The following is a 21,168-nucleotide window of genomic DNA, read 5'->3' on the forward strand; positions in this document are numbered from 1 at the left end:
TCCTCTGCAAGCACAGGAGTAACTGCAGTTTAAGAGGATTTAGTCACAGCACAGTTGACACTACCTATAGGGTGGAAAAGACAGTAGCATCTGTGGAAATAAAAAAAATATTCTGCATAAAATTCAAAGAAAGAATTCTGCAGGAGCTCAGACATCTCTCCAGCTGAGCATCAGAGAAAAGCCACAGTGGGCTCTCAACACCCCCAGAAACCTCTGCAGCCACACTGTCAAATCTACAAACAAAATTTTTATGTGTCTTATAGAAGAGAATAGCAGAACTTTAGAGACAGAGGAAATGCACTGGGCCTCATGGTAGTGATTATTACTGACTTCAGTATGAGATTGTAACTGGTGTAGAATCCCCTGCCTGTGTTCCCAAGCAGCTTGGAACAATAGCTAGGAGGATTGTGAAGCTTGCCCATTTGTTTACAAACTGGTGATAACTCTGAGACTCAAAAAGGACATTGTGAACCTATAATCTGCTGCTTGGTCCACTGCCAGAACTCCTAATCTTTTGTCCTATACCCATCATTTTCTAGGAGTTTGTGTTATTCTGGCTCAACAGCAGCAGAGCAGAAAGAGAAAATCTGAGAACTAGGGAAAAAAAAAAGAAAATACAAGAATTTTTTTAGTAGCAGTAAAGCTGCAACTCTGGATGTGTTTTTTCCCTTCCATACTTAATTCTAAAGAGGGATTTTCTAACTAATCTGCATTTGTTACAGAATGTGGAAGATTTCTACCACTGTGCTACTGTGCTACAGACATAGGAGATGACATGTTGGAATTTAGGCTTCCCTCCCTACACTGTATACCAGTTCTTTGTTGCAATGATGGCAGGGGGAAAAAAGAAAAAAGACAAGAAAGGCTGAACAGAGGCCAGGAAGGGCTGTATGTGCTGGGGTCGGGGAGAGTAATTTGTGGCACAGGTTTATTTGCCTTTACTCAGTTAACCTGTGTTAGCAAAAAATTGCCAGGTCTGCAAGAGGTGAAGTAGGATCCAATTAAGTGACTAACCACAGTTAGCTGGACAAAACAAACACTTTTTATCTGAAATGGCACATGACTGTCCAGTGAACCTGGAGGTGAAGAAGGTGAGCTTTAACAGAGTAACACTTCTGATTTAGGATTACTGATTATGAAAGTGTCAGAAATCTGTACATATGAACTCAAAAATCTGGATTTTTTTGGTGTTTTTTGTCCTAGTGCTACTAAAACTAGCATTACACACCTTGAGAACCTATCTGAGGGGGAAAATACTGGGGAAAAATGTGTAGATATAAACCAAAAGATATTTCACAACACTGCTGGAAGTTTGTTTCTCATCATTATTGTTTTGGTTATGACTCAGAAGTTTGACTTGTAAGGCAACTTAGTATTTTGTTTACCAGAACACTTCTCAGTGTTGGACAATGTCTGCACTATGGTTTGAGAGCTGATTTAGCAAGAGTAAGTACACAGAGTCCTGCAAACAGCACATTTTCCATCATTGCTGGCAGTGTCCCAGCTGTATTCAAAGCACTCATATCATGATTAAGAAGAACTGGAACTGGAATATTTGCAGGTCAGCTGACCTGTGGCATGCTTGGCCTTGCACAGTTCACACATAAGAACTTGCTCCTGATATGTGCCTGATATGTGATCAGGCTCTTTCCTTGCAGAGTGCATACTTGCATGCAAACCAGTATAGGTGAGAGGTAAACCCAGTCATGACCACAGGGTCAGACTTGCATTTCCCAGCACAGCCTGCATATCACTTGAAACATTGATGTCCTCTACCAAGAAACTGGCACTACTTGTGTTCTCTGTGCTAAAAAACATCAAAGTTAACACCAGCACACAGACTCTGGGGTTTGCAGATGCTCAGCACATCTGAAAACCAGGCACTTTATTTTGGTGCTTGCTTACAGCTGCCTTAAGGGTCTCATCTCAGAAATGCCATTTGCAAATTTAGTTCTAAATATTTTATCATGCCTATTCCCCTCAGAAGGAGATGCACAGATTACATACAAAATGCTTGTAGAGAACTCAGATAAGATGACACTGACACTGAATGTATTGTTAATCGTGATTAATTATTATTATTCTGCTGGCTGACAGGCATCTGACTGATGGATACTTCCTAATCCCTATTCTTTCCCCAGAATTTCTTCCTAATTAGCATCCTCCAGAACCTTGTAATCACATGCCATGCAAATGAACTGTGTGTTATTTAGCCAAACAGATTATAATAGACTGGGGGACTCCCTGTCTCACAAGAAGGCTAGGAGGAAAAAAAAAAAGACACAGAGAAAAATTACATGATGTAAATTGTTGTTTTCTCTTGCGGGGAAAGCAAGGAAGCAGCACTGCTCTGAGCAGCGATGGCACAAAGCAAGCGGCAGAGGCCTATGATGCAAGAGTAAAGCTGCCCTCTGCAGGTTACTGTCACACATAATAAATCAAGTCACAGCATCTGAAGGCGTTCTCAGATACAGGGAACAAACAGCTCCTTACTATGTTGTTAACAGAATGTCTTAGCTGGAAAGAAAAAGAATTTAAAACCCACCAAAAAGGAATCTGGAAAATATGCCAACACCATTTTCCAGCGTGTGATGACCCCTCCGTATATACATTCAAATGACAGCTCAGAGGCAAGGCCAAACATAGGGATGGGCTCTCAGCCTGCCCAGCCTGTGGTCTGAGGTGGGCATCTGGCTCACACACCTCTGAGCCCTGAGTCCTCTGAGCAAGGGTCAGCAGGCAGGTGGCATCAAACAGAGCCAGGGAGCTGCAAGCACTCATGCCCTTTGTGTCCCAGTACTAGGTGCTGAAGACAGGATTGTGGAGCCTCTAACTTACAGAGGGCATTTCGCCAACAGTTTGAAAGTGACTCTTCCTGGTTTATGCAGCCTCCAGAATGGCAGTGGCTCAGCTGCTCCTAGCTGCAGAGGTGATGCTAAATCTTCCTCACCTCAGCAGAGACTGACAAAAAGCAATTTGCAGTTCCTTGGCTGAGGAAAACACAATGGACAGTACTCCAATTCACTGACAGCCTATCCTCTAACTCACTGACACCCTACTTCCCAGCCTGTCTAATATCACCTAAGTCATCTAATATTTGCAACCATTTCTGAACCCTTCAGCACTCCCACAGTTCCCGGAGATGCTGCCATGTGTTTTTCCAAGGCACTTACACCTCTGCTTGCACCAGTGCCTCTCTTTCTCACTGAAACTCTGGCCCAGCCCTTCATGTTACCACATATGAAAGCAAATGAGGGAATTATCTTCCAAACTGAGTAGAACTTCTAATGCAGTTGTTGCACAGAGGCACAGAAGGACTTCTGGAATGAAAGGGGTGTGGGGAAGCATGGAGAACAGGAGGAGGACTGCCACAAAGGCGTGGACAAGCAAAGACTGGACTTGCTGCCACACTGCACATAGGACTGTTTTTTACCAACAAAGCCTACAAGCTCAATGTCACCAGCAGTATCATCCACCTGTCAAAATTCCTGAAGCCACAGCTATGGCATCACAGACTTGACCACTGCTCATTTGATGCCTCTACATTATATCAGATTCTCATGTCACCTCTTGGTGAGCTTTCCCTAGTGGGTGCTTACTGCATTGCTGTGAAAGAATCAGATGCTCATTCCCATAAGCTCTGAGGTCCACAGGTCTTGACAATATTTGAAGATCTTCTCCAGGTCTTGTATGTCAAGGTATGTAGTCCATTTGCATGGGTACATCACAGAACAACAGAATGATTGAGGTTTGAAAGGACCTCTGGAGGGTTTCTGGTTCAACCTTCTGCTCATCAAGCAGCAGAGCAGTTTGCCCAGGAGAAAACCCAGATGGCTTTTAAACATTTAAGCCTTCTCTTTGATGTTCCCATCTGAGCTGCTTAAGCTCTAGAAGCAGCAATGCCACCCTCAAGTTTCCATTTTCCTGAAGGTCACCTCTTCAGGAGCATACCCTAGTGTAGTGTGTCACAAATATGGCACATAACTCCCTCAACCACAAAGAGACTTCATGCAGAATTTTCAGCACTGCTGAATCTCCCAAAAGATGATTGAGTCAGAAAACAATCAGCATCCCAGATCTCCACCTGTCTTTCTCATCAGAGTCAGTGTGGTCAGCTGTAATACCAGCTCTCTGCAGCCTCAGGCTATAAAACTGGGTGACCAAAACAATACAGTGCCTGCTCTATTAAGTATGAGGACTTCCTATGGTGGCAGGGGCAGAGCACTCTCCAGCATGGTAAGTGGAATCTGCACCATCCTTTCAAAAACAGTTCATAGAGGCATAGGTGAGGTTGGAGGGGACCTTTAAAAGTCATTTAGTTCATCACCCCTCCACTACCGTTCTCTTCTGCCACCCAACTCAACTCCCATGTTCATCTCATCAGCTGGTTTGATTTTCCTTTTTTTCTGGTTTAAACCACACTTGACCCAGCAAATTTTAACCTAGGGATTACTTTTTTTATATAGTTTAGAGTGACGGGGGGAACAAAGAAGCTGTGGCCCCCATATTGTTGTCATTCAAGAGGGAATTAACACTTTGCCTGTTTCCCCACTTACACCTCACAGCTCTATGCAACCTTACTCAGCTGAGATTCAGAAACAGACTCAGTCTCCTCTATCATCACATTTTATCACATTATTTTCTCCAAGTGTCCTGTTAGCCAAAAACAACAACAAAGACTGGAGGCAAGGGGAAGCGAGGGGAGCATCTTAACTTTGCAGATGCAGAAATCAGCTTTCATAATGATGTCTGATGGCCCAATAATTGATACAATCTCTTAATGCACACACTCCTCTTGTGGCAATTAGAGCTGCAGCTTAAGCATTTCTGGACTTCTTGCCAGGAAAGAATTGTGAAATTAGTGAAAGCAAATTAATTATTTGTCCCCATGGTTTGTGATGTAAGAATACAGCTGTTCTTTAGCAGTATAATACATTGTTAGTGTCTCCCAAAGCTCAGCTCAGATATATGCTGACGTTCTTCACATGCCACATTTCTGTTCTGATTAAATATCAAATGGTTTTTAAATATGAAAATGGTTCTGCATTTCTGAGTTCTGTTTTGAGTTGTCACAAAAGAAAAAAATAAAGGACTCTTTTGATCACAGACACAAGTTTTACATGGTGACACTATCACTGCCTCCTGTAGACATAGCCCCAGTTCACACTTAGGTAATGAGGGAAGCTCTCTTCCATGCTATACCACAATCAAATGTAGGCTTAAGAAAGTAATCATCAGGAGTAAAGAAAGATGTCTTTTGGCCAAATCTGGCACCAGACATAGTAATTCAAATGCATCAATTTCAAATATCAGGAAATCAAATAATTATAGCCATTCCCCCACATGACTGTGTAGCCCTATGCATCTCATGTAACAAATTCCACAAACTTCTTGGCCTGGCCCCAAAAGGACACTCCATTTTATCAGTTTTCCTGACAAATTCTTGCTCTGGTGAGCTATATATTACCACCTGACAGCAGTGCATCAGGGTGAAAAGAAGTAGCCTACAGCTGAATGCAAGAGAATCCAGAAACATTGCCAAGTTAATTGAGCTAATATAATGAGGAATGAAGAAGGAGGAGTGTGAAGAAATGCCTCAGCATGTCCTGCATTTACTGAGCTTTCTAAGGGCCAATTGTGTGGCTTTGGGTGAGTGCCACAGCAGCACATGAGAAAGGGCGGGGAGCAGCGGCGTGGACACAGCTGGAAGCAGCTGGTCTGCTCAGCTGTATTTGCTGTGTCCTGGCTGCAGTTCCAATACAGTGGGGTCAAGTAAGGGGAGTATGGGGAAGGCAAGGGGCTGCTGGCCCTGTAACAATGAGGCAAATTAGTCCCTTTCCCACAGAGCTGGGCAGAAGGGCTTAGAAAAGCAGTTTTTGTTTTGCCTCTTTCTTTCTGAGAATGAGGTGCTGCTCAGGTAGCCTGGAGAAGCTGATTGTTGCTTTCCTTGCAGTCTAAAAAGGAAGTGCCTTTGCCATCTAAACACAGTGGAAAAGAGAAAGAAAGACATAAGACTTAGAAAAGAAATATACCCCTATGCTGGTCCCTTTTTGCTCAGGGACAGAATCAGCACAGACTTTACAATGTACTGCAGGTAAACTGACATGACAAATGGGAATGGGACCTGAATGAGATACAAAGGATTAGACTGAAGCCAGAAAACTCAAGGGAAATTGTTACAGAAGCTATTGAGGACAACAAGAAGAAAGAAGCATTTGGTAGTAGGAGAGTCAATTGTGAGCCTGGAGAATAGCCATCCTTTTGTAAGGATGGAGCCAGCAGAACAGTGATTATGATTGTGCCCAAAGCAAACATTCATGGTATTACTGAGATGTTTGACAATTTAGTCAGGGGAGCTCAAGATGAAAGCAAAACCTATTAGCACTCTGTGTGCTGCGGAGAAAAGGGAATGAATGGTATCTTATATTTATATCACACCTTTCATCCTGAAGGATCCCAAACCACTCTGCAAAGCACATATGGAAGTGACTTCTACCTTTGCTGAAATATGGACGACAAGGGTGAAACATGCCAACTCTTTTAACATCGGGAACCAGCAATGTTGCACAGCTGCTCAGGAAAAAGGGAGAGACAGGTAGGCATGACTCAAAATGCAAAATAATAATTTGCTAGGCAAAGAAGTGGAATAGCAGACAAAAAATATGCAGTATTTTTAGAAGTCTTCATTAAACTGACAGAAAGATACTGTAACCAGGATCCACGCCTTACTGACTCTGGGTGCTGCTTACACGCTGCAACAAGTAACGTTCTTGCTCCACGGAGTTTCCCAGCAAAAGCACTACAAAACAAGACTAAAATCCAAGTAAATAAATTAGATTGAATTTAGACCCTTGTTAGCCTACCAGAACAAAACCTCTTCAATTCCTTTGGATTTTCTTGACAGAACACATGTATCTATCTACCACTTCTAAGGACTGTATTTCATTTTAGTTTACCCCTGGATATATTTTTAAACACACGCATTCACAGGAAGGAAAGAACAGCTAAAGGCAATCTGCTTTCTTCCTAAAATAGAAAGAGGCGGGCAATTAATGAGATTTGCTCCATCAGTTTCATGTCATATTTGTCCTATTTGACTACTGAAATATCATGACACCCAAACCGCATGTTAGACATAAACCAACAGCTACAGATGTGCAGCTACTGTGGCCTCACATGCTAACAATCTTCACTCTCTAAACAGCCTTGCAAAACTAGTGCATATTTTACAAGATCAGGCATTGAATTTTCCCTTCCTATTTTATCATAATGATATTCAAGAATCTCTAGCAAGCTTTTATTTGCTGTAGGGAAGAGAGGCAGCATTTTCTAGGTCATTTTAAGAATAACTTTAGGCAGCGAGGAATTACGGGTTGAAAAGGCACAGTGATGACAACTGAGTTGATGTTAATCATAATCCCCAGGTAGGTGTATTTATGAAAAGGTGTATGACAGCTGATAAATGCAGCAGCTTTTATCTACATCCCATCAAACTCTCATTAAAATACAATAGAATTCCAAGCCAATCTTGTTTTGTATTTCCCCATGATAAGCTGCAGATTAACACAAGTTCTGTGGAAGGAAAACTTCCTGGCCAAAGCGTACAAGATATTAGAAGTTGTGGGAAATGTAATCTTAAACACAAAAGGTATAAATCCTCCTGCTCACTGAGATAAAACCCTGGAAAATTCCACTTTTATTTATGAATTGCAATGATTAAAGAAAATGATTAACGCAGTTCTAACATTTTGTAGTATCAACAGGGAGATAATTTTTTTTGCCTGTAGATGGTGCAGTAGGGCAGCAAAGTTACTAAGTTTGTCTTTAAACAAAGATTAAATGGGGTTTGAAAGCTAGTCATTACCAGATGTTCACAGTTTAGAAACATTTTTCCAGTTAAAAATTGTAGCAAGACTTCCACCCAACACAAAAATGTCAAGGAAACCCCAGAAAATAAAGAAAACGCCATTTGGTCACATAGTGTTGTGTTCTCTTTAATGGATCAAATGCCTTTAGTTTTGTTCATACAGTGATGGCAGTGTGCTTATTCAAACAGACTTTAGGCACCAAACCAGAAAACAACAACCCCAAAACAATTATCAGGGCTAAAAGAGCCAATGTCCTGACCTTTCTCCATAAGCAGGAAATGGACTTTCAGGACTTCAGTCTGTCTCATGCCTGAGAGACTGGTGTTAAGTGCAAGAGAAACCATTTCCTTGTTAACCATCTTGATGCTGAGCAGCACAAGCTCAGGAATAAACCTACAACTCGCTAATTCCACAAGAAATAGGCTAAGATGAAGGAAGCTACGTGTTGATACAGGTACCTTAAAAATAAGTAAATTTTTAAAATAAGAACTAAACATCAATATTAGTATTTGTACTGCCTCAGCAGTGCTGTGACTGACCTATTGCATACTGCAAATTCAGGGGCTGGCCAGAAAAACACTTGTGCAAAACTGCTTCTTGAATCCAGCATTATCCTCTCTTTATATGAGCAAGTTAAACTGACAATGGATTCTTAAGAGTTTCTAGACTGGAAATGATGAAGTTCAGGTGCAAAGCTTGCATCCAAGTTCTAATGCAAACACTGCAGGGAGGAGGGAGTATGGCCAGACTCATTAGAGTCTGGCTTGTAACATAGTGAAATTCTCATGCAATGTCTTGACAGTAGGTGGTTTGCTGACAAAAATAATCAGCTGGTACACAGGGACCAACAGATGTTATCTTTTGCTGAGTTATTCTCAGTTCAAACACTTCTGCAGTTGTGTACTGTTGCTTTTATGTTTATTTGCAAATGTAATTATTTACTGAGGGAGTCTTCCTACCTTGCTTGTGTTTCTCTTTGCTCTAGCAGCTTTTGGAAAACCCTGGTAAATCAGCTCATGTCCAGTCAAGACAACAGACCTCCATTCCCTCGATCAAACATGGGCAGGTCAAGGAGCCAGGCTTTCTAACGGTATGCATGAGGCTCCAGGGCCAAAGAATGAAAGAGGAGGAAAATATACAAAAGGTCCTAGAAATACCCACCCCTGCCAAGAGGAGTCCGAGGCACCATGAATGCCACACCAAAGGGTTTTTTGAGAGATGTAAGGATAAACAATAGACTCCACTGTCAGAAAGCCCCTTTCCTATTAAGTTTCATGATGTTGTTGGCTAGGAAAAGGATGACGAAGAAGTGACTGTATGGGCCTTCAGGTAATGTGCATACAAGACAAAACCTTGTGAGAGCAGAGGAGGAGCTTGAGCAGAGAGCATGGAGCTGTACCAGTCTGAATATACCCCACGATGAGAATTGAGAATTCCTTTTTGGTTACAGTAACAACCCTAAAAATGACCCTCTGCATGACTGGCCATGAGGACTTCACAACTGAAGGCCAAACTTCATCATGCTTTGGTGGGAAAAAAATCTTACTAACGCTGATGGGAATGAGTTCACTCTATTTGCTCTCTGAAGTCAACTTGCTATAGATGCCAAATTATGTAGGCTATGGCACTTCGTCACTTGTGTCTGATGAGATCACAGCCTGTTTCTCCCTGTTAATGTTACCAAGTAGGGACAACTCCACAGAAGTCAGTAGGGGGTGGGGTTTACTGCTATAAAGCCAGTGTGAGATCCTAATGAGAGCTCTGATACGAAACTTGGATATGGTTTTGCTTCATCCCTGAATTTGTCTTTCTGTGCTTTCCTCTTACATAAATGAGTTTTCACAATGCTCATGACCATTAGATAAAAGTATTTATTTATGGAATTTTTAAAGTCCCTAGAGATCTTGCAAGGGAAGATACTCTGTAATGAGAATGCAATGCTTAAAACCACTGAATCAGAGAGTGGCTCAAGCAAAGTCAGCCACAGCAGGCTGCCCAGGACTCTGTCTAGTCAGGTTTTGGATGTCTCCATTTAAACAGACTTCACAGCCTTCCTGGGCAATATGTACCAGTGTTCCACCACCCTCACAGGGAAAAACAGGGTTCTTTTAGGATCAGGTAGGATTTCACATGTTTCTGTTTGCCCCCATTGCTTTTCATTGTACCAGTGGGCACTACTGAGGAGAGGCTGGCTCTGTACACAAAGCTCTCTAGCAGCATGAGAATACCTGTTCTGTCTTGTGAGACAGTTTAAAATTTCCATGGAGATAATCTTACTTTCTTTTACAGCATGTGGGGCTTGGATATCATTTACAGAAATATCAGGTCACAAGGGGTAGTGTATAATTGATTTTGTCCCATTTAAATTAAGTCCAGAGACCCTTTTCATAACAGTAAAGCTCTATCTCAAACCAAACTGGACCAGTACACGGCCAGAAGGTCAGCCATGCAATGGTGCATAATTAATCAGTTAGCTTCCCATGAGACAGTCTGAGGATAGTTCAGGGAGCAACATCAGAATTTCTCCAACATTCAATACAAGTGAAACCCCTTGAAGTTCACATATGGCATCTAAATGGATTTTATGTGTACAAAGTACTCTATCTCTTGTCTTGCAGGGGCAGAACCTCCAGGGATGGGGCTTCTACCACCTCCCTGGGCAACCTGTTCCAGTGTCTCACCACTCTTATGGTGAAGAATCTTTTCCTAACATCCAATCTGAGTCTACCCATTTCTATTTTTGTTCCATTCCCCATAGTCCTGTCATTACCTGACACCCTAAAAAGTCCTTCACCAGCTTTCTTGTAGACCCCCTTCAGATACTGGAAGGCCCCAATAAGGCCTCCTTGGAGCCTTCTCTTCTCCAAACTGAAAAACTCCAACTCTTTCAGCCTGTCCTCATTGTTCCAGACCTCTGAACATCCTCATGGCCCTTCTCCAGACATGCATGTCCATGTCTTTCTTGTAATAGGGGCTCCAGAACTGGACACAGTACTCCAGGTGGAGTCTCACAAGAGTAGTGCAGAGGGGAGGAATCACCTCTCTTCACCTGCTGGCCACACTTCTCTTGATGCAGCCCAGGATACAGTTGGCTTTCTGGGCTCCAAGTGTACACTGGTGGCTCATACTGAGCCTGGACACACTCCTGTGTGACCTTCTCTGGGGGATGCTGCTCTTGCATGGGGGTTGGGCTAGATGATCTTTCGAGGTACTTTCTAACCCTTAACGTTCTGTGATTCTGTGATTGGGCTTGGTCTATTTTATTTATCACAACAGACAGACTCTAAATGTATTTCATAAGCCAAGGAAGATCAGAATCCAAGTGATCATTAATTGCTGTGACTACTTACAATTAGCATTTGAAACCTGCTAAGTACATTTTACCATAAGGGTGGTGAAGCCCTAGCACTGGTTGCCCAGAGAGGTGGTAGAAATGCCATCCCTGGAAATATTCAAGGTCAGTCTGGATGGGGCTGTGAGCAACATGATTTAATTGAAGCTTATGCTTACTGGTGGACCCTAAGACCTTTGAATTTAATGAAAATATTTATGGGCATATGAGTCTCTTCATAAAGTGATCCTCATGGATGTGGCTAAAGTCTGCTTGACATAGCTCTGTAAGTCAAGGGTGTCAGCCCCACTCCTCCCATTTCTGGTGGCTATCAATGCCAGCAAAAGCCCTAGTGTAGATGCTGTAACACAAATGATAGTTGAGAGAAACCCCCTTATCTCCACCACAAGAAATCTTCTGCTTGCACTTGCAGTGTTTGCTGAGTTAGGTCTCTTGATCTTTCTACTGGGAAATGCTGTTCAGTGTAGGCAAGGTCCAAATTCAAACTGAATAATAAAAGTGATTTAAATTTCTTGTAAGAAAACCAAGGCTCATTTCCCAAATGCACTGCTTCTCCTTGACAGTGAAAGATGATCACATGTCCTGCAGCATGTTTTTCTTTCCAGATATGGGATTGTACTGGGAAGTTGTGACACACAGTTTGCAGGAGCACTTGCCAGCTGAGCAATGCTTTCACTACTGCTCTCCACACTCCTTAAACACGCATGCTAATTACGTTACAGGCTGCCTGCATGGAGCTATATGAGGCTATAGCATTTTCCTAGGAACCACAGTGAAGCAGTCAGTGTGTACCTTCAATTTTGTCAGCTGTGCATATGCTGTGACCAGCTTATGTTGATAATTAATGACAACCTCACTAAGTGTTCACCCTAGAGGTGTTTCTGGTGCTTAGAAGTGCTCATATTTCAAGGTTATCACTGAATGCTTTTCAGCACCAAGGAGCTGGTAAGGAAATGTTCTTATTCAAATTAGAAGAAAACTAAGCTTGGATAAACAAGGGTGTTTTTAATGCTATAGTACAATTAACCTGGTATTCCACAAACAGCTGACCTCTGGCTGGCTTTCATGTTCTGATCACAACCCTTTAAGCCCTTTAAGTTTAGTCAGTATTCAGTCCACTTCATTGTCCTTTGAAGACATTATGTGAGTCTGTTAAAAGCCCTGCCAAAGGCAAAATAAACAATATCCATTGCTCTCACTTCATCCTCCAAATCAATCATTTCATCATAGAAGGCAATCAGGGTAGCTGAGCATGATTTTGTCTTTGTAAATTCATGACAACTACTTCCAGTCATCTTCTTATCCTTCATGGAGTTACAAATGGTTTCCAGGATTATTTGTTTCATTGCCTTCTCAGGCATCAAAGTGAGGCTGACTGGCCTATAGTTACCCAGACCCTTCTTCTTTCCTGCTCTTCTTAAAGATGGGTATTTTCTTTTTGTAGTCCTCAGGAAGCACACACACACACACACACACACACACACACACACCCCCTCTCCAAAACTGATCCTGTTCTTCTGAGGGTAGGTCTTCACTGCTTCTGTTCCCCGTGAGTCTCAGAGGCCTGGGATTCCTGCAGCAAATACTACCAGCAAAGACCAAGGTGAAGACACCAATGAATTCCTCTGCCTCTTCCATGTCTTTTGTCACCACATCCCATTGGTGAACTCATTTCTGTTATGAAACACAACAGCATTTACAATTACATTGCAAGGACAATTACATTGCAAGGACAACTATAACTCTTAGGTAATCATAAAGTCAGATAGATACTTCTTGAGACATGGTAGTAACTTTGTGCATGATTATGATCACTTCTCCCACTTCTCAAAAAAAACCACCCCAAGTTCAGGAAACTTCCAGAAGACTTATGAAGCTATACTGGCATTGGTCTTTTCAGCTACAGTGGCTTACAAGTTCTCTTCTGAGTGCGTTTTTCCATCTGCTTTTAAATATAAGTCTAAACCAATGAAGTAGAGAAAAGAACAGTCCTGAAGGAAAGTAGATGTAATAATTTACATGTGTTAATTTCTGAAATCAGTGATAGCTCATCTGCACTTAAAGGATAATACTAAAACTACAGCCTAGTTGAACCACTCTTTCTTCCATAGCACCAAGAGATACTATGGGATCACTGCAGGTATAAAGAGAAATAGCAAAGATAGAGAGTAAGGCGATCAGCCTCAGTGACCTGGAAGAAGGGACAGAGCAAGTCTGCTGATCATTCAAAATTAGGAGTGGCTGGTAACAGCACAGGTCTGTCCTGCCATTCAGTGAGCCCTGGACACACAAGATTCTTGGGTGGTGTGGTGGTTTAGGCTGGGTGCTGGCCCTGATGCCACTGCACAGACCACGCCTGGGAGGTCCCAAAAGGGTCCAGCCCACTGGGTGGTCACAGCAAACCAGGTATTTCACCCATAATTCTGTGCTCCTCTATAAAACATCTACGGGGGGTCCCTACTTCCTCTTTGTCCCCCTGCCGCTGCCTAGGTAAAATGGCGTGAGTTGCCTGCCCAGGCCCAAGGCTGGGGGGGGGGGGGTTGGGTGTACCCCCAGGTGGGGATGGGACATTCTTGGGTATGTTCTGGGATCTCTCTCTTTTGTCACGGTGCTTGTGGTTCTCTGTAAAACTTTCATTGTTGTTTTTTGTTTTTCCATTTAAACTTTCCACCATTTTTTGCTATCTGTTTGTCTGAGTCGTTATTTTTGCCCATGGTGGGAGAATTGGCCTCCCAAACCATGACAGGTGGAGAGCAATCTAATGAAGTTGAACAGGGGTGAGTGTAGGGCCCTGCAACTAGGGAGGGACAATCCCATGCACCAGTACAGATAAGGGTACTGGGAAGCAGCTCTGCAGAGAAGGCTCTTGGAGGCCTGGTGCATAACAAGTTAATCATGAGCCAGCAATGTTTTCCTGTGACCCTAAAGGTAAATGGTATTCTGGGGTGCATTAAGAAGAGCATAGCTAGCAGGTCTAGGGAGGTTCTCCTCCCCTTCTACTCTGCCCTAGTGAGGCCACATCTGGAGTATAGTGTGCAGTTCTGAGGTCCCCAGTTCAAAAGAGGCAGAGAACTACTGGATAGAGTCCAGTGGAGGGCTACAAGGATGATAAGGAGGCTGGAGCATATCTCTGATAAAATAATGATGAGAGATTTGGGCTATTTAGCTTGGAGAAGACTTGAGAAAGGATCTTACTTATTTATTAATAGTAACCAGTATCTAGAGGCTGAACATCAGGAGGATGGAGCTGGGCACTTTTCAGTGGTGTCCCATGACAGGACAAGGGGCAATAGGGACAAACTAGAAGAGAGGAAGGTCTATCTGAACCTGAGGAAAATCTTTCCTGTGAGGATGGCAAAGCACTGGAACAGGCTGCCCAGAGAGGTTGGAGAGTCTCCTTCTCTGGAGATGTTAAAAACCCACCTGGACATGATCACTGGAAACCTGCTCTTGGTGAATCTTCTTTAGCAGAGGGGTCAGACTAGATGATCTCCAAAGAGATCTCCAGAACTCTTACCATCCTGTGATTCTGCCATCTTCCTTTCTCACTATGGTATTAATGTGATTACTGATCATGTCCTTTCCGCTATCTCTACTTCAGAAAGGAAAGACAGAGCTAGTTCAGCAAGAAACCAGAATATTAATTACAGAAAATGTATCTTGAAGTAAGAAACTGGAAGATTTTGTAAATTTTCAAGACTACCAGAGCAGATCTGAGAGATCCAACCGTCTGTTGGTATATGTACACAGGGAAAATACTGGGTATTAGCAGATACTGTAATCTACAGAAAAGATAGCACAGGGAGTTCTGTGAGTGGAAACTAAAATAAAAACACCTAAAATGAAAACCAGCACCAGGCAGGATTTTCTGGGACATACAAGTATGCTAGCCTCCATCTCCTACTCCCCGCGACAGTGCTGACCTTTTGCATTCACAGTGTAGTTGCAGTTGCTTCTTTCCTTCTTCCTTCTCAGCATCACATGCCTGCCGTGAGAGCAAAGAGAAGACATGGTGCCAGGCACAGACAGAAGGCATTTTAGTCCATCCTCAGTTCTCTGCTACAGGCATGCTACTTTCACAGAACCCATTCCCATCAGTAATCTCTGCTCCTGAACAAAATGTTAATTTATTATTGAATAGTAAATGATGGGAGATCCTGTTATATTGTTGAAGCTGGTGGAGAAACCACCAAGAGAATGGCCTCTGTCACGCAGGTGAGAGTAATTATAAATGTCACCTGAGTATTCCCGTGAGAAATACCCATGGTGCCAGATTCAAGGTCTCTCAACCTAGACATTCAAAACTGCAAGCATTCAAATGCCCTGCTGGTTGTGTAAAGCCTAGACCTCATGCTTGGTCATACTGAATTATCGTGGGAGTCTTGGACAAAGAGGTGTAAAAGAGCTCTACTGGAGGCAGGGTGTTGACCAGACATGCAGCTTTTAGATAAAGAGAGCACTGCCTCATCCTGCAATGTGTCTGAGGAAGGGAAGCCAGCCACGATCCTGTGCTTCAGCTTCCAGTCACTGACAACACTTAACTCATGTGTCTTCCAAAGACAATCCACTGCCTTCATAATTAAAGAGACTTTAAGGCTCAAAACTCCTGTGAGTCATCTCATATGATACCTGGTAACCCTGCACTGACCCCTGTGCCAACAGATGGAAATGGACTCAGTGTGTGTAACCCTGTTGCTATGGGAGTTTTGTGACTACACGTGGAACAATGGCTAGTCATTGAAAACAGATCATACGAAGTAACACATAAGGTTCTGCTATGCTATGGAGGGGGAAAGACTCCCCCAAAACCCAATAAACCAACAAGCTTCCTGTTGCTTTTCTACATGTACTAAAATAGGAAATTACTGTGCAGAGGCAGTTTCAGGTGGCTGGTGCTGTGACTGCTCTGCTTTGAGCAAGCAGCTGCACGTTTCTCAATGTTTCCAACTCCAGAAATATATGCCAGCCCTTTGCTCTGCAGATGGGGAACCAGCTAGGAGGATTCACGGAGCTGGTCAACTTTTGGTTTTAACAACGGACAATTGGCAAGGAGGGGGGCAGGTGTGGGCTCAGCACCTCGTAAAGTCTTATTCCCACCCCAGCCCACAGAGACCAAAGCAGGGCCTTTTATAGGGTTAGAGACACAAAGGTTTGGACCGTGCCTCAGCGGCCTGAAAAACGCTGGGGAGCGTCTCCAGCCGCTGCCGGTGCGGTCGCCGCAGGGCTGTCCCCGCGGGTCACAACCGTTGCCGGTGGTGGAGGAAGCGGGAAGCGAGAGAGGGACAAGGAACATGTCAGCTCAACCCCGCAGCAGCTACCCGACAGCGCCAAGCTCGCGCGGCGGCGGCGGGCCCGGCAGCCGCCCGCTCGCTCACATGGAGGCGCCATTTCCTCTGCCCTTGCTTTGCCCTTAATGCCGCTATGCCGCCAGCGGTGGCCGGGCCCGCGCCGCGCCTCGCCCCGCACCGGCGGGCGCCGCGTCTCATTCTCCCTCTTCCCCTCAGCCACACAGAACGGCCAGGCCGATGGAGAAGCAGGGGTGGCTGCGGCGGCAGAAGGGGTAGGTGAGGACCGGCCACTCAGCTAAACACAACCCTCTCCTAATAAAGCGATGGGGCACGGGCCGCGGCGTCGCGATCCCCGTGCCCTATAAATACGCTCTGTGCGCGGCCCGCGGGCTTTGGCCGGCGCGGCTCTGCAGGCGGCGCGGTGCAGTGGAGCGGAGCGAGAGCAGCGGGGCCACCACTGCTGCCGCCAGGAGAGTCCCGGTCCCCGCACCTCAGCAAGATGCCCCGGGTAGATGCAGACCTCAAACTGGACTTTAAAGATGTCCTTCTCAGACCTAAAAGAAGCAGCCTCAAAAGCAGATCAGAGGTGGGGGCACTTAAACCCAGCATGCTTTTTCTCCGCTCTCAGCGCCTGACTTCCTTAACCCTCCTTCCCTCCCTGCTTTATTTTTATTCCTCAGTCTAACGTAACAATGCCCTCCCCGATCGAAACGCTCTTACGTGGCGGGACAGATGCCGCTGCTCCGCGGAGGAGGGGAGGATGGGGCTGGGGTTACGGAGCCTGCGGCGTGCCCACCCCCCAAGCCCCCCCGCCTTGGAGAGGCGAAACCCGGCTGAGCAAGAGGCGGCGGGTGCCGCAAACCGGTGCTGCGCTGTCCTCTCCCGCTCCTTTGCCAAAAAAAAAGGGATGGGGGGGGTTGGGGGGGTGTTGTAAGGAGGATTTTTTGCTCCTAACAGGTGCCTTTGCGGATTTCAGTGGCTCAAAGTTGGGGGGTGGCGGCCTCCGGTTTCCGTGAGGGCAGCGATGAACAGACCGCGCTCTCCGGTGCTGCGGTGGGGGGGTGCCTGCTTACGCGCTCCGCAGCTCGGTCCGGCAGAACGCTGGTGGGTGCGGGCCGGCTGGCATCTTTTACTTCAGCTTCGGGGACTGTGGGCAGTGCTTTTACAGACTAACCAACGTTCTCGTCGTGAAAAATAATAGTACTTAAAAAAAAAAAAAAAACAAAAACTGAAGATGCTGTGGAGTGCTTCCCACGGCACAGAACGCCCCGGGCTGGGATCCCGGCTGGGGCGGTCGGGTTCATGGCAGTTTCACTTACGGTAACCCCGCCGCGACCTGCCTCCCGTTGCTTAGGGACCTAAGCGGTAAAAGCCCAACCGTAGTCCTCAGGCAATCCTGCCTGAGGCTCTTCGTCCCTGCTGGCTCTGGGCCACTACTAGCCAGGATATTGCTGTACTTATTTCTCAGGAGAGATCAAGACCCCGTGAAATCCCATGGGGGTTGCCTCTACCGAAAAAAAACCCCACCAACCAACAATAAAATGGCTGCCTCACTGCCTTCTTGTTTACCTCATGTAACCTCAAGGTTAACCAAGGATTTAGTTTGACTAATGAAGGAATTACCTTTTGTTGGGGGATGGAAAGCAGATTAAACTTTCCTCCAGGAGAAGCAGAGCTGTAAGAGGGGGAGACCAAGATGAATCAAGTGAGGTAGAAAGACAAGACTGGAAAGGGAAGCAGAGTGCCCATGTTTATTACAGGCCTATGGCCAGGGATTTTGAGGGCAACAGTTAAGCAAAATGTTTTTGCCATTATGAAGGTGTAAGGTTGCAGAGGCCCTCTCAGTAGAAAGGTAATCTTAGGCTAGGAATTTCTCATTTACAAAAAACTGTGTCCTGATTGAGTAACTCCTCATTATTTCTCTCTGTACTTGGTGCTGATGAGGCCACACCCTGAATATTGTGTTCAGTTATGGGGCCCTCACAAGAAGACAGACACTAAGGTGCTGGAGCAGATCTTGAGAAGGGCAGGGAAGCTGATGAAGGGTCTGGAGAACAGGTCTGAGGAGTGGCTGGGGGAACTGGGATTGTTTAGTCTGGAGGAAAGGAGCCTCAAAGGAGACCACCTTGGTCTCTACAACTCCCTGAAAGGAGGTTGTAGTGAGGTAGGAGTTGGTCTCTCTAGTAACAGGTGATAAAATGAGAGGTAATGGCCTCAGGTTGCATCAGGGGAGGTTTGCACTGAATATTAGAAGAAACTTCTTCACTGAAAGAGTTATCAAACACTGGAATAGGCTCCCCAGGGAGGTGGTTAGATCTCTGGAGGTGTTTAAAGGACTCATAGATGTGGTGGTGGTTTAGCACCAGACTTGGTAGTTAAATGATGGTTGAACTTGATGATCTTAAAGGTCTTTTACAACCAAGCCAATTCTGTGAATCTATGATTGTGTGAAGTTATTGCCTGCAAGGCTCACAGGACTTTTCCAGCCATTTGCTTGGGGAATTGTGATCGCTTTTTAAAATTCACTGTGGTGGCCTGGCAAACTGGTGGAGCTGTGCTCCACCAAATGACACATGGCTCCTTCAAATGCAGTGTTGCATATATTTAGCTGTGTGCAGGCTGTGGAAAAAAGGCCTGCTGGGAAGGGAAAGTGATAGGAGGAACATGAGCTGATAGGGCAGGGTTGTAGCGGGTGGCTATGATGAACTGTTAAAAACATTTCACATGAGAAAAAGTGCATTTGGGGGGGGGGGAGGTCAGTGAAAGCCGATGAAGGTTAAGAAATTGGACACCATCACTGAGGCTGTAGCAACAGGAATAAACAGTTTCTGTGAGAGCCAGATCTGAAATGGACAGCCTCAGTCTGCTTCAAAACAAGAATATAAATAAGTAGTTCTGGCAGAGGAGCAGAGGCAACATACTACAGTGCCTGTTACCCAGCAAGCTGCAGCTTTGAAGCTTATATCAGCAAGTGTCTGCTTCTCTGCTGTGAATGCCTTGTTTTGTGCAAGGATAGCTTTTTGTGCAGTAACTAGGATTAAGTCAGCTTCTTAGAGAGGCAGTTTGGGGTGTCTGCAGCCCTTCTTGTATGTTTGCTGTGTTGGTCCTTGGTTTTGATTCCTTATGCTGCCTTACTTCCCGTGATTGCTTTCTCTTTTTGAAAAGATACCAGAAAATTTGAAGCTTGAATTCAAAAGTGATTCATGCAATGATTGGAGTGGGAGCAGCATTGTCTATCTGTGGGGTCTCAGTAGCCTGCTATTTGTGCCTTTGCTAGACTTGCTTCTGCAGGCAAGTGTTCTGTGGGAAGTCTAGTCATTAATTAAAATTTGTAAACTCGGGTAAGTCCAGGGAGCTTTTAAGCTATAGATTAGCTGTTACCACTCAGGAAAGAGACAGAGATGATCCTGAATCTTACTAGAAGAACTAGGGAAAATCAGTTAGCTTTGTGATGTTCCTTGCTGTGTTCACCTTGAGTACACAGTTCTGGTGATCCCTCCAAGAGAACAGCAAAATGTGCTAAATTAGGTAGAGAAAATGGCAGCTGGGATGATCAGCAGTATTTACTGGTTTCCACATGAGGGAGAAAGTAAACATACTGGGACCTTTCAGTATGGAGAAGCAGCAGCTGTGGTGGACATGCTAGAAGTCTGTGAAGTGAGGACTGAAATGGAAAAGGTGAAACTGATAAGTGTCTGTTGATTGTCTCTCACAAAACAAGAAGTAGGGAGCACTGAATGTTATTGTCAGGCAAAGGTCATAGTTTTTATACAGTATATAATTCATCTGTGGAATTTATTGCTATGGGATATTGGAGAGACTAAAGATGTGAGGGACTGAAAAAACTGCAAGGTAGATTCTTTGTGAATGGCTGTTCAGCACAATAGATTGGAGGAGACCTTTGTCTTTTAAGGTCTCTAAATAGAAACTTCTTGCAACCTGGGAAGGTAGGCTAGGGAAAGACGCTTTCAAGACCTGCCTCATTCTTATGTTCCCTTCCCAGACATTGTATTGGCTCTTTGGAGAGCATCACATAAACATCTCCAACCCAGTGTTCTTACCAAACAAAAGCCTCATTAGGGAAAGCCTCACAATTATCCCTCATAAATGCCTGCTGTTATGGAGTTGCCAGTTGTGTACATAATTGCATGAGGTGCATCTGGCTAGAAGTCACACATGAGAATCTATGGTAAGTGGAGGTAAGAATCATTTCTTGTGTGTTGGCTGCAGCAGAAATTCCCGTAAGAATGCTATGTCATCAGTGGTGGGTGGAGAATTGGGCTTCTCTGATAATAAATGGGAAGAGGGGTAAGTCTCCATTAAAGATGTATCTTAGCTTGCTCACCTAAGTGAACCTTCCATTATGAACTTAACACAAAACAAGGAGCTCTTTTACAACACATCGAGGCACTAAGTTCTTTCTCTTATACAGGTAATAAACCCTCCATCATAATAATCAATTAGAATGTAGCCTGCTACAGTGCTCACAATCTGTTAAATTATTGAAGTCCTGTATCTTTTTATATGGCCTCCTTTCTGTTGATGGGTTTCAGTTCATTTCAGGTCTCTGAATGTTCCTGGATTAAAGCTGAAGTAAGAAGGAAAAAGCTATAAAAGATCCTTAATTTTCACTGTTACTAAAAAGACTAACCTATTACCT

The 21,168-nt window shown here is 44.4% G+C and overlaps 1 protein-coding gene across 1 annotated transcript in view; it reads left to right on the plus strand.

Annotated features, from left to right (window-relative positions):
- Positions 1-16,804: 16,804 nt before the first annotated feature.
- Positions 16,805-21,168, plus strand: part of GMPR (guanosine monophosphate reductase) — a 43,131-nt gene continuing 38,767 nt past the window's right edge. The window contains exon 1 of the mRNA XM_009898095.2: positions 16,805-17,094. Coding sequence (XP_009896397.1) covers positions 17,008-17,094 — 87 coding nt within the window. The 5' untranslated portion in view covers positions 16,805-17,007. The remainder of the gene's footprint in view (positions 17,095-21,168) is intronic.

Source organism: Dryobates pubescens, chromosome 9 (genome assembly GCF_014839835.1).
Source record: "Dryobates pubescens isolate bDryPub1 chromosome 9, bDryPub1.pri, whole genome shotgun sequence".
NCBI classification, from domain to species: Eukaryota; Metazoa; Chordata; class Aves; order Piciformes; family Picidae; genus Dryobates; species Dryobates pubescens.